Genomic DNA, 26,149 nt, shown 5'->3' with positions numbered 1-26,149 from the left:
CTTTTTTAATCTTGCTGTATAACTTTAAGACTTTGAAAAGCAATGTGAAATCATATATGGAATGAAGTACCATCAAGAAAATAGCATTAACCACAAAAAAATGGCAATTACTAAAACCAAGGATATAATAAAAAAAAAAACCACCACCACCACCACTGATAATCCACTTTACAGGAAAAGCCAAAGAGAATTCAGAAAATGTCAACAAAGGTGAACAGGTGAAAGACCTTTTAGGTCAGTGTGCCAGTCATAACTGGAACAGTCTATCCCATATAACTGCATGGATCACTCTAAGTCTCTCCTCAAATCTTACCCTTCCAGAAAGGCTTTCCCTGACACTATATTCAAAATGGTACCCTGTATCACTCTCTATCCCCTTACTATGCTTTAAAAACACTTTGTTACCTGCCACTATATATTTTTCTTCAATATCAAAATGTCAACTCTATCACAAGGTACTTTGTCTGCCTTGTTCAATTCCATACCCTCAAAATTTGGAACAGTTACCCTTCTCACTAAATTAAGAAACAGGACCACAGCCCTTATTACCTGATGATGGTACACCCACCAAGCACTAGTGATAACTCGAGCGTCCCAAGCAGCACTGTAGCAAAGAGCCATTGTGCCAGCTTCAGTCAAGGTCCGAGGGGGAATCGGTTCTCCTGTAATAACGATACTACAATGTATCAGTACTGAAGTATGGACTCTCTAGAGCAAGACATGAAAACCATATACAGGATGACAGGTTAATTTCTCTTGTATTTTAAATAACAATATCACACTTTAACTTCAGTAGTGTATGAAGCTACTATTTTTCTTTAAAAAATGTATTTATACAGCAGGTTTTTAAATGGTCTAAGTAAATAAGTTCAGAAAATATCCTTTCACTTTTATCAGTAATTCTAACCTCATTCTAGAAAGGATAATTTAGAAAAACCTATTTAAAGGTTAAAGACTGCCAGAATTACTATATTGCCTAAAAAGTAAAAATCAAGAGCATATTAACAGATCCCTAAGAATTCAAATATTTTAAAACTGGGATATAATTCACATACTATAAAATTCACTTTTAAAGTATACAATTCTGAGTTTTGATATATTCATAAAGCTATACAATCATTACCATTAATTTCAGAACATTTTCATCATCTGCAAAAGAAATTCTGTATCTATTAACAGTCACTTTTCATTTTTACCAGCCACTGGCAATCACTAATCTACTTTCTGTCTCTATGGATTTTCCTATTTTGGAATTTCATATAAATGGAATCATATATACCTGGCTTCTTTCACTTGTTTTCAAGATTCGTTCATGTTAGAGCATTTGTCAATACTTCATTTCAAGACTAATATTGTATTTTATGGATATACCACATTGTATCTATTAATCAATTGACAGAGATACAGGTTGGGGATTCCCTGGTTGCTCAGTGGTCAAGAATCCACTTGCCAATGCAGGAGACTCAGGTTTGATCCCTGTATTGGGAAAATCTCCTGAAGAAGGAAATGGCAACCCACTCCAATATTCTTGCTTGGGAAGTCCCATGGACAGAGGAGCCTGGTGGGCTATGGGGTCACAATGAATGGGACACAACTTAGTGACTAAACAACAATAACAACAGAGATACAGGGTATTTCCATTTCTTGGCTATCATAAATATTTACAAACAAGTTTGGACACATTTTTAATTATCTTGGGTATATATCTAGGAGTGGGTCACATGGTAAATTCTATGTTTAACTTTTTCAGAAACTATCAAACTATTTCCTATTGCAGCTAGATCATTGTCCATTCCCACCAGCAGTGTATAAAGAGTCCAGTCTCTCCACAACCTCACCAACTCATTACTGTTTTTGGCTTTTTTATTTGGATTTTTCCCCACCCTATGTGGCTTGTGGAATTTTCTTCCCTAACCAGTGACTAAACCCAAGCCCTCAGCACGACAGCTTGGAGTTCTAATAACTGGACCGCTAGGAATTTCCACTGTGTTTTTCAACTATTCTTGTGGGTGTTAAGTGGCATTTCACCGTGGTTTTGATTTTCATTTCCTTAATGGATGAATGATGCTGAGCATCTTATCATGTGCTTGTGGGCTACTTGTATATCTTTAGAGAAACATCTATTTGACATTTTAAAAACTGTTCATTTTAAAATTGCCTTTCTACTGTTGAGTCAAAACAGTTCTAGAGTTTTTTGGATATTGGTCCTTTATCAGATAAATGATTTGCAAATATTTTCTCCCATTTCTGTGGAGTGTCTTTTAATTTTCTTGATACAGTCCTTTGAATTAAAGTTTGTTTTTGCATAACTCTAATTCACGTTTTTTTCTTTGGGTGCTTATGCTTTTGGTGTCATATCTAAAATGACACCAAAGCCAATGACTTACAGAGCCAATATTATGAAGATTTACACCTCATTTTCTTCTAACAGTCTTAGAGTTTTAGCTCTTAAATTTAGGTCTATGATGTATTTGAGTTCATTTTTATAAGTGGTAGGAAGTTCCTATTTCTAACTTCATTCTTTGGCACATTGCCCCAGCCCTATTTGCTGAAAAGATTATTCTATCCTTACTGAATGGCCTTGGCACCCTTGCTAAAAATCAACTGACTATAAACAAGGAATTTCCATTCTCTTTATTAATCTATCAGTTCATTCTCACACCAATACCACACTGTCTTGATACCACACTGATAGCTGTTTTGTAGGAGGTTTTGAGGAATTGTGAGGACTCCAATTTTGTTCTCCATTTTCAAGAATGATTTGGCTAATCTGGTTTCTCTGCATTTCCACATGAATTTTAGGATGAATTTCGTCTATCTCCGCACAAACAGGCAGTGGTGAGAGAGACGGCACCACATTTGTTGATTAGTGTGGGAAATACTGCCATCAGAACAATATTAAGACTTCCAATTTATAAACATTGGAAATCTTCCCATTTATTTAGATCTTCTTTAATTTCTTTCAATGATGTTTTGTAGTTAGGTGTATATGTCTTACTTTTTGGTAAGTTTGTTACTAAATATTTTATTCTTCTTCAATGCTATTGTAAGTGGATGTTTTATTAATTTCCTCTTAATATTGCTCATTACTAGTATATAAAAACATAACTGACATTTTATATATTGACCTTATATCCTAGATACTGCTGAACTTATTAACTAATAACTTTTGGTGGATTCCTTAAGGTTTTAAATATATAAGATTATGCCATTTGCAAACAGACACTTTTATCTATTCCTTACCAATTTGGATATTTTAAACTTTTCACTGCCTAATGGCCTACTCAGAGCCTCCATACGATGTTGAGTAGAAGCGTGGCAAGAACAGATGTGCTCATCTTACTCCTGATCTTGGGGGAAAAGCTCTCAGTCTTTCCCAATTAAGCATGATTTTTAGCTGTGGATTTTTTATAGATGTTATTTACCAACTTGAGGACATGTCCATCTATTCTTAGTTTGTTGAATATTTTTATCACAAATGAGTACTAGATTACCACCAAAGGCTTTAAGGCTTTTTTGCATTAGTTGAGATCATCATGTGGTTTTTGTCCTCTATTCTACTAATGTACTGTATTACACTGATTAATTTTCATATGTTAAATTAACCTTGCATTCCTGGGAATAAATCCCACTTTATCATATGTATAATCCTTATAATATACTGCTAGATTCAATTTCCTAATAGTCTGTTGAGGATTTTTGTGTCTCTATTCATAAATGATATTGGTCAGTGGTTTCCTTCGCTGTGATGTCTTTGTCTGGTTTTATTAGGGTAATACTAGTCCCATAGAATGAGTTAGAAAGTTCCTGCCTCTTCTGTCTTTTGGAAGAGTTTATGAAGGATTGATGTTCAGTCTTCTTTAAAAGTCCTATAGATTTTAGGAATTTGAATCTTATTTTTTTAGTATAGTTAAAGGTTTATCAATTTTATTGATCCTTTCAAAGAACTTTGGTTTTATTGATTTTCTCTACAGTCTTTCTGTTTTATTTCTACTCTATATCTTATTGATGGACTGAAACATCATTATAAAGTGTCCATTATCTCTATTAGTGTTTTTTCTCTTATATTAAAAGTAGTTTAAACAAAAGAATTAAAGTTCTGAATAACAGAATGAATTACATTACCTGTTGGATTCTTAATTACACAGCTAGTTGCTCCATGAAGGTCAGCATGGACATAAATGTCCCCTTTAAAGCAAATAAATACTACTGTAAGTCTTATTTTTGTTTAAGTTGAAATTGTTTATTTATTGTTTAAAGGGTTCAAAACCTAAAAAGTATAAGAAAGTAAATAAAGAAAAGACCGTCTCCCACCGTGGGAGGATTTCTCATAGGCCTCCTCAGAGGAAAGCCATGCTAGTAAGGCAGATAAAAGTCATAGTTCTTCTCTCTCTCTCTATCCACACCTCTCTGCTCTATGAGCCTGAAGCTGCATCAAGAGGTGGAGTCCACTTCCCTGTCACTCAAATATGGATCCACCCCTTGACGAAGAGAATGTGGCAGACATGACCAAATGCCAGTTCCCAGTCTAGGCCTAGACAGGCCTTGTATGCTTCCTCTTTTTCCTCTCAGAAATTTGCTGAGTTACCATATAAGCGAGCCCAGGCTAGCCTGCTGATTGGTGAGAGACACCTGGTGATGAATGAGTCATCCTAGCAAATGCAAACAAAGGTCCGGAGGACCACAGATGGTTGACAAATGTGACAAACAATCATGAAGCCAGACTGAAGATAAGTAAGAAATGAGACTAGAGAAGAAGCCAGGAACCTTGTAAGCCACAATAAGGACTTCTGGTTCTATTCTGAAATGTGTGATGACAAATGAATAAATGAGGAAATAGATGAATGCATGGATGATGGTCAACTAGGGAAAAGTAAAGTGCCTGGTTTCTAACAGAAAAAATGAGCAGCCACTGTTTGCCATGGATAGTTCATCTGAGATTTAAAACTCAAAGAAGAGCAAAGCCCATACAGTTCCATGAAAGGCTCAGCTCACACTGAAAAAAGTTAGAGAAGACAGAGAGCAAGCCCTGGGCACCATGTAACCTGAACTCTGTTTGCTTTCCTGCCTCTGGATCCTCAAAGGACATAAGATTAGCTCTGATATTGATTACTGATTTCTGATACCCATACTGAGGGTTCAGCCACAGTGAAGTGATGGTTATCAGCAAACAAAAACAAATGAGAGGCCTTACAACACAGGGGTGAAGCCCTGTTTCTAAATGCGTAAAATGTTTACAAACTTCAGGATTTAAAAATTAAGCTTTAAAAAATTTGATGTCCAGCCACTTTGGAGAATTAAAAGCTATTTTTTTAATGTAGCAGAAAATCAGAAATCTAATACTACAGATTAGCTCAGCATTAATCCTTTAGGAATATTCACTTAAAATGAGAATTAAGTATCAAAGCACATATTCAACCATAAAACATGAAACTCTACCAATTAAATCTGTCAAACAAAGGAGTACAAGATGAAAATCTACACCTATTATTGAGATAACCAATCCAATTACTTAAGAGAAAATTCTTTAGAATTTTAATCTTACTTACCTGGTGTCAAGTATCTTTTCACAATTATTTCATTCTGTTGCTGATCTCGTCCACCAATAATCAGATAGTTCTCTGAGCTAATGAACCAGAGGAATTTCTCAAACCTACCAAATTTTAAAGAAAAAAGTTAACATTTTTTCCCCTTCATAGTTGCCTGAATTCAGATCCTTTTAATCAACAAAATGAACCAGAAGGCTCTCCTACGTGTAGGTTAAGACAACTTGATAGCTTAATTTCTTTTAAGATATCAAGCTGAATTTTACTGAAAACTTGTAATAAATTGCCTTAGGATATTCTTAAGACAGTCTTAGTAGAAAGCAATTTAATATTATGTTTAAAAAATGTTCTCTCTTTATCTCCTTCCCATATAGACAGTCTTAGATTGAAGTTGTTATAACGAATTACAAAAAACATAAAATGTCACCTGGTCCCTAGGTTTAGCTCTCTTTCAGTGGGGCACTGGATATTCTTTGGGACTGCAGGTAAGAAAGAAAAATTGTTTTCCCATTCTGTCCTCAATCAACTCAATGTTTACATATATGACATTCTTTGTCCTCAATTAATCAACTTAATGTTTACATATATGACATTCTTCACACTTAAAATACGTAAAAGCAAAAATTGTCATCAGAAGTATAAAATTACTTTTCTGAAGAAGCAAATTAACTTGGGTTTTCATGGTTAATACATACTACCACTGATAAAAAGAGTATAACTGTTATATTTAAAATGGATAACCAACAAAGACCTACTGTGTAGCACATGGAACTCAGCTCAATGTTACATGCCAGCCTGGATGGGAGGTGGGATTGGGGGAGAACGGATACATGCATATGTATGGCTGCGCCCTTTCGCTATTCACCTGAAACTCCCACAACACTATCAACCGGCTACATACCCCAATACAAAACAAGGTTTGTTTGTTTGTTTTAAAGTGAAGAGTGTATATTTGTATGATATTTAGAAAATTAGATGAACATAAATATTTCTATGCTACATATGACTAGTAAGATAATCTTTTTATGATTTAACCTACAATTTTAAAATTTCTGGCTAAATATGATAGATTGGAGACTTCCCTGGTGGTCCAGTGGCTAAGACTCTGTACTCCCAATGCAAGGGGACTGGGTTTGATCCCTGGTCAAGGAACTAGACCCCTTATGCTGCAACTAAGGGACTTGGCATAGCCAAATAAATAAATATTAAAAAAAAAAATGACAGGTTGAGCACAGGCATTAAACGAAACTCTCTTATATCAAATATAACAGCAGAAGGATTCTACTCTTATTTTCTAAAATGATTTTTTATTAAGTAATACATATACATGGTTCAAAATTTAAGACTATATCCTTTTCTTTTTTTAGACACAACACACTGTTCTGCATCTTTTTTTCTCTTTTTACTTAAAAATATATTTTCCTCATTGCTGAATGGATGTACTATGGATTTAACCACTTCCCTATTGATGATAAAAAGGTTTGTAAAAGGACATATACCCAATAAGGACAAAAAGAATGAGAAAGGTAAATTAAGGATGTATTTTGTAATCATCCTAACAAAGGAATGCATAACTAACAGGCCAAAAAAAAAGTCAACTAATCAAAAGAAAGCAACAAGGAAGACAAAAAAGAACATAGAATGGGACACATAGAAAGCAAACAGTAAGACAGTAGATTTAAACCAAAATATATCAGAAACTGTATTAAATATAAACATAGTCAATTCTCTTGGAGCTTCCCTGGTGGCTCAGATGGTCGAGAATCTGCCTTCAATGAGAAAGACCTGGGTTCAAGCCCCAGATTGGGAAGATCCCCTGGAGAAAGGAATGGCAATCCACTCCAGTATTCTTGCCTGTAGAATTCATGGACAGAAGAGCCTGGTGGGCTACAGTCCATGTGGTCACAAAGAGTTGGACACGACTGAGTGACTAACACACACACAGTCATTTTTCCAGGTAAAATGCAAAGACTGTCAGACTGGGGAAAAAACGATATATATATATCCTTTAAAACATAAGGATATAAAAATGTTGAAATATAATGATGGCAAAAGATAATACCATGCAAACACTAACCACAACCAGTTGAAACAGTCTGAACATCTCGCATATAAAATAGATGTAAGTTAAACGGACATTTCATTAAAATTAATAAAAGGCTCAATTCACTGAAAAGATAAAAACAGTTCTATATTGGTAGCACCTAACTATTTAGCCTTAACATATGTGAAACAAAAATGCAAAAGGAGCGACAATCCATAATTGTATGATATTCAACACATCTCTCTCAGTAATTAGAAAAACAATCATTAAAAAGAATCAAAGGTGCCAAAAATTTGAACATGATTAATAAACCTGACTTGATATTTAAAGAAATGTACTCAATAAAAAAGACATTCTTTTCAATTATACATGAAACATTTATAAATAAAGCTGTCTATAAATAGACTGGATCAGAAAGAAAGTTTCAATGAACATCAAATATCTGAGATATAGAATATCATCTCTATTATACAAATTAAGCTAAAATCAGTAACAAAAATATAACCAATCCCCCTCTCAATATGTTCAGAAAGTAAGACATATACTTCTAAATAATGCACGGGTGGAGAAATCACACTGGAAATGAGAATATATCTTGACATGAAAGATAATGAAAATATTAAACAACAAAATGCTTTAGATGCAGATAAAGCCATGCTGATATAAATTTATTGCTTAAATTTATTAGAAAAGAAGCTGAGGGAGGGGGGAAAAAAATCAATGAACTAAGCTTCTGTTTCCAGAAATCAGAAAGGGAAATGCAAAAAAAAAAAAAAAGAAAAGCACAAAGATGAAAATAATTATTAAAATAGCACATACACAATATGGAGATCAATAGTTAAAAACTAGTTTTTTAAGGATCCTAATACTACTGAAAATCCTCTGGTCAGATTAATTAAGAAAAAGAGAAGGCACAAATAATTCTTGAATGAAAACAGAGAAGTAATTAAAGATTCTAGGGATGTTAAAAAGTTAAGTGGAAGGACTCCCCTGATGAACTAGTGGTTAAAACTCCACGCTGCCACTAGAGGGGGCACAGGTTTGATCCCTGGCCAGAGAACTAAGATCCCACATGCCACATGGTACAGCCAAAAAAAAGAAAAGAAAGTTAAGTTGGATATTATAAACTTTTTGCGAATAAATTTCAAACTTTGGACAAAATAGACAACATCTTAGAAAAGCACTGCTAACCAAAACTAGAAAATCAGAGTGGTCCTATTATTTACTAAAGAATTTGAATCTGTAATGAAAAACTTTCCCATAAAGAAAATCTCAGATGACTTCCATCAAGGACAGTTGACAAAGGAACACTTCTCAGTTGTTTTATGAGATAATATAATCTTGTATCAATAGCTAACAAAAGCATTATGAGAAATGAAAACTACAGGTCAATGATATTCAAGAGATGTTAGAGAGAAAAGAAAAAAGCAAAAAAATTTTGAAAGGCGGAAAATAAATGGACAAGTGAGCTAACTCAAGAAGTTGAATCCTAAGATGATGGTGCAAAAAGTCAAGAAACAAATCAACCTACACTTGTGTGACCCAAAAAAGCACAAGGCACTGCTAGAAATAGGTTAAGATGAAGTTTAAAACAGAAAGGCTGGCTAAAAATCTGATTAAGAAGTAACAACTTCCCTAGATCTTTCCAGCTTTGAACATGGTGGTAACTACCCCTAACAGAAATGCCAGAAATTAAATCTATAAAAAGGGTACAAAGAGGATCACTGGACTAGGGGAAATAAATCACAGATTACATACATTAATATGTAAAAATAGGGCAATTAAGTAAATGTATGAAATACTGAATACTAAGACTCTTTGGCTTATTATTTCCATGGGGCTCCTAAAACAGAGACAGCCAAGTCTTCACTTTACAAGCATAAGCAAAAGAAGCTTTTCTAGGAAATGAGACCAGCTGAAGAGGCAAAAAGAAATTAAGAGTTGCACAGAAAACAGACCACACATATTATTTTACAAGTCCAACAAACCACAAAGAACTTCCAATCAGCATTTTACAGTTCTACTAGAAAACATGAGCAGACAGTCAAGGATCACCAGACATTAACACAAATGAACACTGGAGACAAAACCAAAAAATAGAAAAAAGAAACTTGGAGAAGACAGACCTATTAAGAAAAGAGTACTAAATAAAATGTAATATAGCAAAACTATTCTCAGTTATAAAGAAATATACTGTTAAAAAAACAGTAAGTTTTTTAAGTAACATTGAAATAACCAAAAATAGCTCAAAATTTAAACATGATAGGAAGAAATAGAAGATCAAAAATTCAATGGAAGGATTGAAGATAAAGTTGAAAAAAAATCTCAGAATACAGAACAAAAAGAGAGAGATGGAAAAAAAAATGCCGTGAAACTGGAGAACTGGTGAGGGGGTCCCATATGTACAAAATAAGACTTTTAGAAAGAAAAAGAACACAAAACAAAAAACAAACAGAGGGCAGGCGATTTTCTAAGAAACAGTTCAAGAAAATTTCTCAGTTTCCAAACAAAAAAGGCTCACAAATTATCCATCATAAGGATAAAAACATCCTTACCAACCTATATTCTTGTGAAATTGTGGAAAATTAAGAGGAAAAAAAAAAAAGATCCAGAAGCTTACAGAAAGGCAAAAACAAGTTTCCTATTAAAATTCAACTGTCAAATGACATCAAACTTCAAGATCAAATCTGGAAGTTAATACAATGGAAAATGCCTTTTCAAAACTCTGAGGAAAACATTTTCAAATCAGAATTTTACCCGTCCAAACTGTTAAGAGTAAAATAATTTTTTTATACATTAGAGACCTCAAAACTTTACCTCTTACATACCCGTTTTCATGAAGTTTCCAGACCAAACAGTCCATCAAAAAAGAAAATGGAAGTTTGAGATTCAGGAGAGAGAGGTTAAAGAGAACTTGCAGAATAATAATAAAAGGAGAATTTAAAATGCTTAGAGAAACCATCTAGAACAAAGTAGATCAAAAAGCTCCAGTGAAGACTTCTGCAAGGAGATGATACTGATAAGATTCCAATTGTTTGAACATACTTGGAAGAGAATTTGAACATGATTACTAATAAGAACAAAAGAAAAAGAAAGTAAATGAAACAAGACAATTATTAACTTCAGGGAAGATAAAATGCTGAGCAGGAAAGGAAAAGAAAGCAGAATACTGTATGCTCCAGCTGTGACTACAATTTAAATACCCATAATACTCTTAATGCAAAATATCAATCTTGACAAAATTATGCTGTAACTATATTGAGAAGCTAGGTGATGTGTGTGTATGTAATGGAACACAAATGAAAAGAATAAAATCTTCATCTTTCCATAATGGGAAGTTATTAATAGAGTGTAAAGCAGAAAAATTAGGCAGCAATATATTACTAAGAGAAATGGAAGTACATAGCAAAAGAATCAGCTAAAAGAACTAAAAGTTTCCTTGGGAGAGGAGGCGATAGGAGCAGGCAGAGACATCCCTGGTGGTCCAGCGGTAAAGAATCCACCTTGCAATGTAGGTGACATGGTTTTAATCCCTGGTCAGGGAACTAAGATCCCACACGCTACAGAGCAACTAAGTCCACGGGCAACAACTCGAGAGGCCATATGCCACACTATTAGAGCCTGCCCTCTCGGGAGCCCACATGCCACAACTCAGACCGCTAGCTACAAAAGTTTGCAGGGTTAGTGGTTTTTAACAAGCTTTGTAGAACTGCTTGATTTTCTAAACAATGTGCATGTAGAAGTTTGATAAAAACAAAATATATTTTAAAAACAAACACTTACCAATATACTTTTCTTGCTTTTTGAATCGAGGTAACTGTTTGGACTTCTTTTAAGGTTTGCTTTGTTTTCTTTTCTGCTGATTTGAATGCCTATTTATAAGAAAAGAGTTTTTAAGTAATTTGCTGAAAATTTTATTTAAATAATACCAAGTAAATGATAGGGCAAGAAATAGTTTAAATGTCACAAAATGACACAATCTATATATTAATACACACAACATGCACATGAAAGTAATGAAAAAAACTATTAAAATGATTTTAAACAAATATCTGCTCAAGACCGACAAAATAAAGGGGGGGGGTCAAACAGTTCATTTGTTTGCCAGATAATCAGTGCAACCATACAGGAGGTTTGGGGCTAGATGTCAGAGACACAACAATTAATAAGTCACTGGTGTCTAGGAGAAGAGATATATAAATACGTAATTATTCAAATAAACATGGTAAATGCTACAAGGATGCTACAAGAGTATAACAAGGGAATCTAGATTTGTAAGTGATTATGGTCAAAGGTATTTCTGAGGAAAGGGCACTTAGGCTAAAGCCTGAAGGATTAATGGAATTACCAACGCAAAGAATAAAAAGATAAGGAAAAGGGCAGCTTGATCAGCAAGTATAATCACAGGGTAAAGTGTCAAAAAATGAGCTTGGAGAGGAAGATAGAACTAAGTCATGAAGGCCATTCGTTTAACAGATTTTAGTGTGACTAGGTTCCAGGCAATATTCTAAGGACTGGGACACAGCAATGAGTAAAACAGATAAAGATTCCATGTTCATGCAATCCATATTCTAGAGAGAAGATAGATAATCATATGTTGGGGTGTATGTTTTTAAACAAGAAAAACAAAGAGCAAAGAGAAATTGAGGGCAGTTGTATTTTTACTGAGAGTGGTCCAAAAAGGCCTTTCTGATAAAGGCTTATTTAAGCAGACATATGAATGAAGAGGGGGATCCAACCACGAAAAATCTGAGGGAAGAACGTTCTTGGCACAAAGAGTAGCAAATGCAAAGGCCCTGAGAAAGTAGTATGGGCCACTGTTGTAGGAACAGCTTAAGATCCCACTGTAGTTGGAAAGAGTATGTAACTGTGTGCTGTAGTTACCAAATCATGTCCAACTCTTGTGACCCCATGGACTACAGTCCACGAGGCTCTTTTGTCTGTGCGATTCTACAGGCGAGAATACTGAAGTGTGTTGCCATTTCTTTCTCCAGGGGATCTTTCCAACCAGGGATCAAACTCCAGTCTCGAGCACTGCATGTGGAGTCTTCACTGACTGAGCCATCAGGGAAGCCCCGTTGTAACAGGATAGGTGATGTGATCAAAGGGAAGTAGATCGTGTAGGACCTGATGGGCCAGAAGGGCTTTCAGTTCAGTTCAGTTCAGTCGCTCAGTCGTGTCCGACTCTTCCCGACCCCATGAATCACATGAATCACAGCAGGCCAGGTCTCCCTGTCCATCACCAACTCCCAGAGTTCACTCAGACTCACATCCATCGAGTCAGTGATGCCATCCAGCCATCTCATCCTCTGTCGTCCCCTTCCTCCTCCTGCCCCCAATCCTCCCAGCATCAGAGTCTTTTCCAAGGAGTCAACTCTTCACATGAGGTGGCCAAAGTACTGGAGTTTCAGCTTCAGCATCATTCCTTCCAAAGAAATCCCAGGGCTGATCTCCTTCAGAATGGACTGGTTGGATCTCCTTGCAGTCCAAGGGACTCTCAAGAGTCTTCTCCAGCACCACAGTTCAAAAGCACCAATTCTTCAGCACTCAGCTTTCTTCAAAGTCCAACTCTCACATCCATACATGACCACAGGAAAAACCATAGCCTTGACTAGACGGACCTCTGTTGGCAAAGTAATGTCTCTGCTTTTTAATATGCTATCTAGGTTGGCCATAACTTTCGTTCCAAGGAGCAAGCATCTTTTAATTTCATGGCTGCAATCTCCATCTGCAGTGATTTTGGAGCCCAGAAAAATAAAGTCAGCCACTGTTTCCACTGTTTCCCCACCTATTTCCCATGAAGTGATGGGACTGGATGCCATGATCTTAGTTTTTCTGAATGTTGAGCTTTAAGCCAACTTTTTCACTCTCTTTCACGTTCTTCAAGAGGCTCTTTAGTTCTTCACTTTCTGCCATAAGGGTGGTGTCTATCATCTGCGTATCTGAGGTTATTGATATTTCTCCCGGCAATCTTGATTCCAGCTTCTGCTTCTTCCACCCAGTGTTTCTCATGATGTATTCTGTAGATAAGTTAAATAAGCAGGGTGACAATATACAGCCTTGACGTACTCCTTTTCCTATTTGGAACCACTCTGTTGTTCCATGTCCAGTTCTAACTGTTGCTTCCTGACCTGCATACAGGTTTCTCAAGAGGCAGGTCAGGTGGTCTGGTATTCCCATCTCTTTCAGAATTTTCCACAGTTTGTTGTGATCCACACAAAGGCTTTGGCATAGTCAATAAAGCAGAAATAGATGTTTTTCTGGAACTCTCTTGCTTTTTCAATGATCCATTGGATGTTGGCAATTTGATCTCTGGTTCCTCTGCCTTTTCTAAAACCAGCTTGAACATCTGGAAGTTCACGGTTCACGTACTGTTAAAGCCTGGCTTGGAGAATTTTGAGCATTACTTTACTAGCGTGTGAGATGAGTGCAATTGTGCAGTAGTTTGAGCATTCTTTGGCATTGGGATTGGAACGAAAACTGACTTTTTCCAGTCCTGTGGCCACTGCTGAGTTTTCCAGATTTGCTGACACATTGAGTGCAGTACTTTCACAGCATCATCTGTTAGGATTTGACATAGCTCAACTGGAATTCCATCACCTCCCCTAGCTTTGTTCATAGTGATGCTTCCTAAGGCCCACCTGACTTCACATTCCAGGATGTCCAGCTCTACGTGAGTGTGAGTGATCACACCTTCGTGATTATCTGGGTCCTGAAGATCTTTTTTGTATAGTTCTGTGTATTCTTGCCACCTCTTCTTAATATCTTCTGCTTCTGCTAGGTCCATACCATTTCTGTCCTTTATTGAGCTCATCTTTGCATGAAATGTTCCCTTGGTATCTCTTAATTTTCTTGAAGAGATCTCTAGTCTTTCCCGTTCTATTGTTTTCCTCTATTTCTTTGCATTGATCACTGAGGCAGGCTTTTTTCTCTCTCCTTGCTATTCTTTGGAACTCTGCATTCAGATGGGTATATCTTTTGCCTCTCTTCTTTTTACAGTTATTTGTAAGTCCTCCTCAGACAGCCATTTTCCTTTTTTGCATTTCTTTTTCTTGGGGATGGTCTTGCTCCCTATCTCCTGTACAATGTCACGAACCTCCATCCATAGTTCATCAGGCACTCTGTCTATCAGATCTAGTCCCTTAAATCTATTTCTCACTTCCACTGTATAGTCATAAGGGATTTGACAGAGATCATCCTGTCATTTTTGAGATTGCCAAGAAATAATTAAGTCCATTAAATTAATAAGGCAGAGAAAAACAATGAACGTTTACTCTAAGACATATTAAGTACCTTCTCAGCAGCTTCAACAGTCTTCTGCGTTTTCTTAGCAGCATATCTCTTGTGATCATAATACCTAGAAAAATAGATCTCTTAATTTTAAATAAAATCTTTACACTTGAGTTTTCCATTTACATTATTCATAATTTTACAGACTCTCAAACAATTAAGAACAAGTTTTGCACATTATGTTAACTTTGTTTTGTATTTTGTATATGAAAAAGTTAAATAATGCACAAGTTTTTAAAATGTTTTCTGAAAAGTATTTTTCCCCAAAGTATAGTCAAAATAATACTTATCCTTAATATCCTAACAGATTTACTGCAGATAATATTGTACCTAAAACTTATACTTATGGGAATTCCCTGGCAGTCCAGTGGTTAGGAATCCATGTTTTCACTGCAGGGGACACAGGTTTGATCCCTGATGGTCAGGGAACTGAAGTTTCGCATGCCTTACAACACAGCCAAAAAATAAATTTAATTCATACTTAAATTTGTGACTTACTTTTTGGCATTGGCATATGCTGACAAGCTGAGATCAACATCAACAAGCAATGGCCTGTTTTTCTGAGGCTTCTGCAGTTGCTTATTCTTTTGCTTTTTCTTTTTTCCTTTTGGTGGTTCAGGTTCATTTTTCTCAGTACTGATGTCACCATCAACATCGTCATCTTCCTCCTCTGATAACAAGTATGGATTTCTATTAAAAATATTCAATAGTATTTCACTAACGTCAATGACATCACTGTCTTATTTTCAGTTTTTTTCTCAATGAAATTATAAATGGTCTACAGTACTTAAAAAGTTGCATTATTTTAATGTAAATTAATGTTTCCCAGTATTTTCTTTCTTTTTTTTTTTTAAATCAGGCGGGGAGCGATGTGCGCGCCCCCGCGTGCCCAGCGGGCTCGAGCCGGGCCCAGTCGCGGCCCCCTTCCCAGTATTTTCAAAGAAAATTTTTCAAATAAATTTTTAATGAATACAGTGAAAAATTAAATAGCAAAATAAACATTAACTGCTTAACTAAGAATCAAACTTACCTTAGCAGCATTGTTACATGGTTTGTTTGTAGTTTTAATTCTTTGATTGCATTTGCAACAGGGTCTCCTTGAGCCTGGGCTTCTTTCACAATTAACCCGATTTCCGTCCAATCTATCTGGTTGGCTAAAGCACTTCGAACAACCTGAATGGCTCTGTCAACTATTTGTAAGTTCATTTCTATAAGTTCTCCTTTAAGTTTGTCTATTTCCTTAAGAAATAAGCCAAAAAAACATTTGTTTCAATGTCAGTTAAGGTTCGCATTTTTTAAAAAGTATCTGAAAGAAAGCTAAACATGATACCTGTGCCTGCTGAAGAGCTTCTAATCTGTTTTCGTGATCCTTTCGCACATTATCTAATTTCTTCAATGCTTGTTTTTCCTTTTGTTGACAAAACAGAATTTTTAAAAATCAGATTTCTTCTGCCATCTGTACCTTCTCTCTCTTACCTCCCGAGACTCTCTCCCACCCCTACTTATGCCTCCTCAATGTTGCTACTAGCCAGCTGGAGCTCCCTGTAGTCCACCTCCCCAGGTCTATCGTACCGCAAAGTGGTTGATGCTCCAAAATTACCTCTCCTGACCATCTACCTCCCATTCGCTATATAGGAATGTATATCTAAGATATGTCCCTAATGTCCTTGCGTTATTCAAGGCAGAATTCAATGACATATGTAATTCTATGACATAAATGTAAAATTTGGGGGAATGCATTCTTAGCATGAGTTCCTAAAATAGCTTCTTTTTATTTTATTGCTGCTTTTAATTTCTCTTATTTGTATCTATTCTTTTTCCTAAATTTACTATACAAAGGTTGATGATAGTTATCTGACCTCTAATATAGTCCGTACTCAGTTTCTGCAGATACAAAACCTACAGATATGGGAGGCCGACTATATTCATTGTACTATACCATTTTGTAAAATCCTTGGATTTTGGTACCCACAGAGGCTCCTGGAACAATCCACTGCAGGCAGTGAGGGATGACTGTGTACCATTTTATCACCTGGAACTTACATTTTAAGTTCCACACAACTTACTGATATGGGAGCTGATTTTTCACAATAGTCACAGCATCACCAATTAATGAATATTTGCATGCTGGATATAATATTAAAAATACTTAAATTGTAAGAATGGTGACTATTAAAAGAATGCACAACAAATGCTAATATAATCCATGTGTATTCTGATACACATAAAAATATGGGGTTCAATGTTACCCTTAAACATGTTTACTTGCTAAAGTGCTTCCACCATATGGCAATCATACTATGTAACTGGTAACCCACCTGCTTTGAAATTCTCATTTTTACTAATTTTTTTAAAAAAACAACTGAGGGTAGGGAGGACACAGGCATTCACGTAAAGTTTTTGCACACATATTTTAAGATCCTATGAATATTTTTAAAAATCAAATCTCCTTGAACTCGAGTGACTGTGGTCATTTTCTAAAACTTCTCTGCAGTGAAAGCCCCTTAAACATGGTCAGATGTGCTGGGAAAACACAGTACATTAAACCTTCCTTGCGGAGTCATGATGCACACAAAGCATATTAAAGGTCTAGTTCAAAAGCCCACTTTAACATATGTATTGAAAAAACTTTCCTCTGCTTTGGCCCAGGGCTTCCCTGGTAGTTCAGATGGTAAAGAATATGCCTGCGATGCGGGAGACCTGGGTTTGATCTTTGGGTTGGGAAGATGCCCTGGAGAAGGGCATGGCAACCCACTCCAGTATTCCTACCTAGAGAATTCCATGGACAGAGGAGCCTGGCAGGCTACAGTCCATGGAGTCACAAAGAGTTGGTCATCACTGAGCAACTTTCACTTCATTTTCACTCCTTTGGCCCATTTAAAAATCTCCTCCTTGAAACACTATTCCTTTTACAGCAAAGTTTGAGAAGCTCTGGGTAGTTGTAATAAAGCAAATCATCCTAGGGAATAAATAACAAGCCTCCCTGTCACTGTATTTTCTGGTTTAGAGAGTTATCTTATACTCTGACAGAGCAAATGAGTGGGGTTTTTGTCTGTTTAACACTGGTTCCCCTGGACCTCTATCAGTATCCCAAGAGATCAGGGCATTCTCATACTACTTCTAAAAGGCTACCCATTCCTGTATGAGAGCATCACCTACCCAGCAAACCACACTTAAGTCCAGTTTATATTAAATACAATGTTATTTAAAGTGTGGTTTTATATAAACCACACTTAAGGTTTAATATAAATGTTTTTAATAATGCCATACCTGTTGTAAAGCTTTTAAATCTATTTTCTGACCTTCTATCTTGGAATAAAATTCATCTACGGCCTTATCAAAAAAAAAAGAAAAAGACAATCAACCAGCTGAAAAAAAACCCCGAAAAATATAGTCTCTGCATCAACTTTCACACACAGAATTTTAGAGTCCATTTTGTTTCATAAAACCACTTGATGAACTTGAGCAGATTTCCAGTAAATGTATTATACAGTTAAACAGTCAAGAATCAAATTAAGTTCAGATCTTTGGTCCTTCATCTTAAAATAAAGTGGCAACAAACTTTTCCAACAGTCTGTATCTGTGACCTCAGTGATTTTTAATGTCCAGATTAATAGTGATTGTAGAGCAAAAATATTTTCAATTTCTCAAAGGAAGCTGGATTAATCTAATTCATATCATGCTAACTGGTCAAAAAACAGAATCAGAAAACCCACCTTGTCAAATGATTCAAATTCTATATATGGACATTGTGAATGTTGAGAAAACAAGAAAGGATGAAATTCCTCATACCTGTAAAACATATTTACTATATCACATTCAAGAACATTAATGAACACCCAAAGCAAACAGACCCATGCCTACATACTTACGTGAGTATGTCTTCAGTTGGCTTATCTACTTCCAGGCTTGGTTTTATTTCCCTTTTCTGAATGATATACCCCTACAAAAATCCAACATTAAAACTAATTTCTATTTATAATTAACAAAGATTTACTTTCCTTGAATGATACTGACTTTATTAGCTTATAAAATTATTCTAGTTAAAAATAATCAGTAGGATTTGTCTATTGATTGTATCACTTCTCAAAATGATGTTTTTAAAGATCAGTAAGAATCATTAGAACCTACTAATTCACATGGACAAGAGAAAATCAGGGAATAAAGAAAATGAATATTAATGATTTGATAAAGTAGTAGGATTATACATGTGCATTTTGCTTTTTTCTTCCATTTTTCAGATGTTCTGCAATTTTAAAGAGCCAAAAGCACTTTACTTCCAGCAGAAAAAGTCTTTGGTTCACACTGCTGGTAGGAAATTTTAGTTCATTTTAATAACTGGGTGAAGGGTACATTTGGACTGATTTAGCTATAATTAATCAGAACTTTTCCTAAACCTTTTTGTAAGTGAAGTTATACTTGGAATAGGAAAGAAAAACAAGATATGAGGTAATTCAGCAGATATTTAATAATTAAAAAGATGTTAGTAAATTTTTAGAAAGCGATGGCAAATTAAAATGTGCTTTCCTATCTAAAAATCAACCTGAGGAAATATCTTCAAATTCCTCAAATTTCTGAGAGTGCTGATACTGACCCAGTGCTTTGTAGAAGATTTAAGAAACAGAACAAAAATCAGAAACCAACAGCAATTAAAAAAAAAAAAAAAACTACCCTAGAATAAGCATATTATAGGTGTTAAATTTCCAAATTACAACAAAAAATTTACATATGCTGATCCTTCAATGAAAATTCTAATATCTAAGCCTCAACAATATATAGCAAGTATTATGTGGCACCTTTCCATTGAAGCTGGATGTTGTTTTCATATACTCTTCTGCTTTCTGTAGACAAACAAGAACCTTTTCAACATCTAATAGGGAAATAAGAAAGGAAAGAATGAGTACCAATCAACTGTCCATTAGCTATTACTAAACATCTATGCAGAAAATACAAAGTGCTTATGAAATAATAAAGTTATTTAAGAAAATTAGTTATTTCATGCTTATAATCAATGTATTAAATAAGAATATATCTTGGTCAGTTGTTGTCCCAACAGCTTTTATTGAATCCATCTTTCCCCACATGATCTGAAAGGTACTTCTGTTCATATGCTAAAGTCTCACATATATTTGGGCTTGTTTCTGAATTCTTTATGCTGTGTATTCCTTCTCCCAAAACTTAATTACTACAGTTTCATAATGCATTTTAATCTATGAAAAGATTATTCTCTATCATAATAACTATTATTTTCCAGAGTTTTCCTGAACATTTTTATATGCTTTTTATTGCACATATAGATTTTAAAAAGGAAGTGTAATACCAAAATTAGCAATACCACCTGTTAGCATTTTGAACTGGACTGCACTGAATTCATATATTTCAGAAACTAAATCATTCATTTCAAACATTCAGTTTGTATTTTTAAACTCACAAAAAAATTTGACAGCATAAAAATGATCCCTAAACCTTAAGAAATAATATATAATCCCAAAACATAAATAGCAAAAATGATTTTTTTACATTTTACATGATAATCTGCAGATAAAAATTTGTCAAAGACCAAATCTTCCATTTTCCTTATATTTCCTATAATTTTTTATTATCCTAATCTGGAAGTTAATTTAAGTTTAATTAATCTAGAAAGTGAATTTAAGTAGTTACAAAAGCTAATTCATTATGTAGTCACAGCACAGCATTTACAGAGTTAAAATGCATAAATAATGCTACTTCTAGAAACACCTCAGGTGCTGAGTCTGAAGGTGAATAATTCAACTCCTTCAAGCCTCCAGAGATTGTCTCAAGTGCAGTAACCCCTTCTAAAATTTAGGGGGAGGGAGGGAGAATATTTCATAATTGAAAGTTAATAGGGTAGATCAAAAGATTAAACTGCATGTTACTAGGGATAAAATGTCACAGAGTACAAAGTCAGGAATATCATATGGACAGAATACTCATAGGTCAAATTCTTTTTAAGTTTAAAACTATGCATTCACTGATTACCTTTCCCAGAAATAATTTTCATAGGTTTAAAAAAATGAAATAAATAAAAATGTGCAAAACTTGTAACATGCACATATACCTTTACTTTCAAATTTTTCATCCACTTTGACATTGGCAGGGAATCCATTTTCTATGAGACAGTGCTCAATGAGAGCTGGCCCATACGCTATAAAAGCAAAGGATATTACTTGTAGTATTTTCCTATAAAATTTCACATTCAAAATATAATACTAATGTATATCCCAATATAAGTCATCTACTCAATAGCAGTAACCAGTAAAAATAACAATTAGTTTACTTATTTTGAAATGTTATCAGAAATGAGTTACTAGAAATTACTTATAAAAATTTGAGACAATAAACCTGTGGAAGTCGGTGTAAAAGTTACAAGAATTTAATGTAATTTAGCCACATATAAAAGGATTATAAACCAGGGATGCAAGGTTGGTTTAGCATCCAAAAACTGGTTAATGTAATATACCACATTAACAGAATAGAAACAGAATAAAAATTTTTCTATTGAAAAATCCAAACCTACAAATTTCACATGTTATACTAACTAATGGAAAGTTTTAAAGATAACTTCTTAATGCATTCTAATTTCACAGGAGAGGAAGAGTAACTCCTTTAGTAATCAATGGTACCTGTCTTCTCATATGTCCTTTTCAGATTCCTTAATACAGGGATAAGTGATGACTTTTTTCTCAAGTATAAAAGTTTATTGGAAAATCTTTATGCTGGTTATCAACAGTACCAGGCAGATCCTGGAATCCTCTGAGACTCACCAATAAAAATCAAAGAGCAAAAACAAAGAAAACCCAACCAAGCTAATTGGGTTATTAAACCAAAAAGCTTATGACACTGAAAAATACCAACTGATTTCTTAGAAAACTACAGCTAGCAATCAAGTACTAGATAACATACTATTAGTTTATATAACTATATTGCTGTTAAATAAGACCTAAAAGGTAACGGTCAAAGTTCATACAGTACCATAAATTTCTCTTTCTTTGAAAATAAACCTCTATTTACTCTAAAGATCATTTTAAACTCCTTTCTACACTTATCAAGTTGTTCTAATTTTCTACTAGATTTAAATTTCTACTAGAACTAGATCTGAATGTGTTAAATATATTCCTGAAAACCATTATTATTTTACAAATACTTTGTTGCTCTATGTAGGATTACTCACGAAGTAATGGGTTAAGAACTCTCTTCAATAGTTCACCCTTGGGTGCACCGGCTAGTATTTCAGTCAACCTGTGAAACAAAATTAACACACCCCTTATTATCTTATATTTAACAGATCTTACAGAAATCTTCACAATACTTTGACATGCATCTATTTACCCGATCTTCAAAATATCCTAAAATATAAGAAGACTTAGTTTACTCTATAGGTTAAAAACAAAAAGGTGGGGGTGGGGGGGTGGAGTCATAAAAGTAATTTATCTAAGGTTACTAGGTTCCTGATCAGCAGGCTGGGACTCGAAACCAAGTTTTCCAAAGAAACGCAATACTTTTTCAACTAAGTCATACTGCTTGTCATCAGTGTGCTCATATGACATGAAAAGACACATTTTTATGCAACAGTTAAACGTAGTTTGTGGAGATTGGTGTTACCATCTTTTTAAAAAAATTGTATTGAAGTATAGTTGATTTAAAATGTTAGTTTCAGGTGTACAGTAAAGTGAATCAGTTATACCTACACAGTGGATACTCTTTCTCTTAGATTCTTTTCCCATATAGATCACTACACAGTAGAGTAGAATGCCCTGTGCTTTCTGCATGTTGTTAGTTATCTATTTTGTACACAGTAGTGTGTACATGTCAATTCCAATCTCCCAATTTATCCCTCCCTGGTAATATACCTTAACACCTGAAATGGCTTTACCTAATTAAGCATTTAGAAAGAACTCAAGGATGCCTGTGGGCCATTACAACCCCCTAATCAGCATCAACTTCATCTACAAACTTCTTAGAAATGTAAATTCCCAGGACCTACACCAGAACTACTTAATCAAAAAACAGAGGGGGAGTGGTGCATGGAGTCTGTATTTTACCAAGCCCTCTAGTTGATCCTGATGCACGCTAAACTTTGAAAACCACTGTTGTAGCCTCTTAGTCAGCAAAGTCTTCCAGTCAGAAGATTACAGCTACAGTCAGAACGTTATCTCACCATATTCCTATTTCTTTTAGCTAAACCAGAATTTCTATCTCCTTTCGCACTCTGCCAAGATAACCATTGTCTTCTTAAAGAATAGCTAATAAGTCCCCTCACTTCATCAAGAAATTATAAAATCTGACGTAACAACAAACTTATAAACTTATAAGTTTGTAACAAACTTATAAACAAGAAATTATAAACATCTGACATAACAACAAACTTATACACTTGCTACTCCCAAATAAGGCTTAACTGCTTACATTCAAGTGCACATTTGTATAATTCAAGCAGTCCAAATTTATTTTATGCAAGTAAACACATTATTTCCTTATGTGACAGTTCTTTCATATCCTGACGTATAATCTATTTTACTATCTAATACAGTATGAAATGAGTTAATAAACAAAACCTGTTACCTTTCCAAGGTAAGCAACGGTTCGGCAGCTCTAGCATGATCAATTGGATAGCGTTCACGAACAGCAAATTTAACATCATCAGACTCATCAGTTCGAAATCTTAGGATATTTAAAATTAGGTACTCATAATCTGTAAGAACAATGTTCCCCTGTAATAGAATAAAATATAATTTAATGTTTTTCCTAAGTCATTCTTAAATTTTCTTAAAAATTGAGAAAGGAAATGTCTCTTAAAACCCCAATGAAGGCTACAGAAAGGAAGTTACAAACAAAAAGCATTTGAGTCACATCTCAACAACGCTCCTTACACTGACCCAGCACAGACTGTGAAATAAATAAATCTAAACACAATGAAGGGATCTGGAACAACTTTAAACTCTGTCTGATGGTTCTGCAGAGGGCACTATTAAAGTAATCAATTAACACCCTGATGACCACCAGTTGAACTTAATCTGCACCTGGTTGAGGCAAATCTACACACACTGTGACTTATTAAGAAAAACCACATATATTTCAGAAGCCAAACACAAAGCTATTTATTTATATTTTCACTTGCAATTTGTCTTTTAATAGTAGTTATGTGGCAAAATCAATAAAGGTCATAATACCCTCTGACCAAGGAATTCCACAATTGGTTATTTATGTGGCCTAATGTAGTAACTCAATAAAACCAAAAGCTACATGCTTAAATTGCAGCTTATTTAAAACAGAAAAAAAAACTGGAAACAGCCTAAATGTAAAAATTGGGGAAAGTGTTAAATAAAATATATCAATATGACAAGATATTTAAAACCTGTTAAGACTATGTTTAAAAAGTAGAAAAATGTTTTATATTAAGAAAAAAAATTGGAAGACAAAAAATCCTGTATCCTGGCAAGCAGAAGGCAAATACAGGGAAAAATTAAAATACTTATTTGCTCAGACAGTAAAGAATCTGCCTGCAATGGGGAAGCCCAGGTTCGATCCCTGGGTTGGGAAGATCCACTGGAAAAGGGAACGGCAACTCACTCCAGTATTCTTGCCTGGGAAATCCCATGGACAGAGGAGCCTGGTGGGCTACAGTCAATGGGGTTGCAAAGAATTGGACATGACTGAGTGACTTAACACTTCAACTTTTTTTTTTTTTCCATTAAAAAGTGAGGATTTTAAAAATCTTTTTAGAATTTAACATAATCTGTTTTATAAAAAAGAGGGGAGAAGCCTAATGAAAATAAACTGCCCAAAGAATACACCCTTCCAAATTTATTTATAGATAGTGAAGCTACAGGTTGTTGTGTAATTAAAATACAAAAAAGCATTCATGAAGCAGTCACAAACGCCTTAGCAAGTACTCAGAAGGTGTCATCAAAGATGGTGGGAACAGTCTCAACCTGATGAGGAATAACATCAATTTCACTAGATGGGGCCATGATTCACCTTGATCACAGATACACAGGTATACCTTGAAGGTATTATAGGTTTGGTTTCAGACCACTGAAATAAAGCAAATATTGCAATAGAGCAAGTCACATTAATTTTTTGATTTCTCGGTGCATATAAAAGTAATGTTTACACTATACTGTGTAATAATGTGATATATAATATATAACAAAACATATAACAGTGTATAAATAATACACTGTAAAAACAATGTACATATCTTAACTTAAAAATACTTTATTGCTAAGAACTCCGAACCATCATCTGAGCTTTCACCAAGCTGTTTTGTAGTAACATTAAAGATCACTGACCACAGATTAGTATAAAAATAGTAATGAAAAAGTCTGAAATATTTTGAGAATTAACAAAATGAAAGAGATACAAAGTGAGCAAAGGCTGTTGAAAAATGGCACATCAATCAAAAAGTTACTTGATGCAGGGCTGCCACAAACCTTCAATTTGTAAAAAAAAGAAAAAAAGAAAAAAATTCAGCATATGAGAAGCACAATAAAATACAGCTCAGTAAAATGATGTATGCTAATCTGAAGTTTCTGGTGTTGAAAGAGTAGGACCTACTGCTAAAGGTTCTAACTTCAAAGAAACCATGCATTTATAAATTTAAATATTTATTTAACTTAAAGAACAGAAATGTTAACTGCAGAAGGAAAGTAGGAGACTTGGACAGAAGTCCATATAGTGTCTAATTAATTCATAAAGATGTGACCTGAAAAACAGACTTAGCCATAGGGCCTGGCATGTAGAAAGTCCTCAATAAATGTTTGCTGAATCAAACTGTTCAGTTATCAAGAGCATCTGGAAGATTCAAGTAAGGTAGTTACTTCCCCAAAAGGGCTTTCTTTAAACCAAGGTTTCCCAAAAGTTTTCTGTTAAGATGGCTCCCACTACTTCCCATTAAAAAAAAAAAAAAAATTATGTGATGTGGTAAGTTTTGGAAATTCTGTGTAACATACCCTTCCCTAGGGCACATACACATCATACTATCATATTAAAGGCAGTGGTAAGTCCTAGAGTTAAAAAATTTTTCTTTACCTTATTGGGGACCCATTTTTCTAAGCTATTATCTTACAGAAGTGGTGTCAAGGAACTTATTTGGGTAAACACTGCACTTGATTCTGATGTACTTAAAAAATCTACTTTCTAATCTTATTTTCTCCAGAGTCTTTCCTACTGGAACCTTCATATCACAAATTAATAAACTGACTTTGAGAGTTTGAGTGGCAATAGTCTCTTTACACTGATCAATTTT

At 34.7% G+C, this 26,149-nt stretch overlaps 1 protein-coding gene across 4 annotated transcripts in view; it reads right to left on the bottom strand.

The window, feature by feature from the left end:
• The window catches only part of NEMF (nuclear export mediator factor), a 56,594-nt gene that overhangs the window by 17,474 nt on the left and 12,971 nt on the right, over positions 1-26,149 (bottom strand). For all 4 annotated transcript variants that reach the window (XR_011465681.1, XM_070378113.1, XM_070378114.1 and 1 more), the window contains exons 5-19: positions 23,464-23,612; positions 22,073-22,140; positions 20,960-21,046; positions 19,677-19,750; positions 18,753-18,823; positions 18,597-18,672; positions 18,151-18,213; positions 16,211-16,288; positions 15,911-16,119; positions 15,379-15,570; positions 14,884-14,947; positions 11,374-11,462; positions 5,550-5,653; positions 4,126-4,188; positions 550-662 (exon numbers count right to left, since the gene is read on the bottom strand). Coding sequence is in view for 3 of the 4 variants with exons in the window: in XM_070378113.1 (XP_070234214.1) it covers positions 550-662; positions 4,126-4,188; positions 5,550-5,653; positions 11,374-11,462; positions 14,884-14,947; positions 15,379-15,570; positions 15,911-16,119; positions 16,211-16,288; positions 18,151-18,213; positions 18,597-18,672; positions 18,753-18,823; positions 19,677-19,750; positions 20,960-21,046; positions 22,073-22,140; positions 23,464-23,612 (1,500 nt within the window). In the remaining variant the exon portion in view is untranslated. The remainder of the gene's footprint in view (positions 1-549; positions 663-4,125; positions 4,189-5,549; positions 5,654-11,373; positions 11,463-14,883; positions 14,948-15,378; positions 15,571-15,910; positions 16,120-16,210; positions 16,289-18,150; positions 18,214-18,596; positions 18,673-18,752; positions 18,824-19,676; positions 19,751-20,959; positions 21,047-22,072; positions 22,141-23,463; positions 23,613-26,149) is intronic.

This window comes from Bos mutus, chromosome 10 (assembly GCF_027580195.1).
Source record: "Bos mutus isolate GX-2022 chromosome 10, NWIPB_WYAK_1.1, whole genome shotgun sequence".
In the NCBI taxonomy this organism is placed as follows: Eukaryota; Metazoa; Chordata; class Mammalia; order Artiodactyla; family Bovidae; genus Bos; species Bos mutus.
This window is presented reverse-complemented; position numbering and strand designations above follow the sequence as displayed.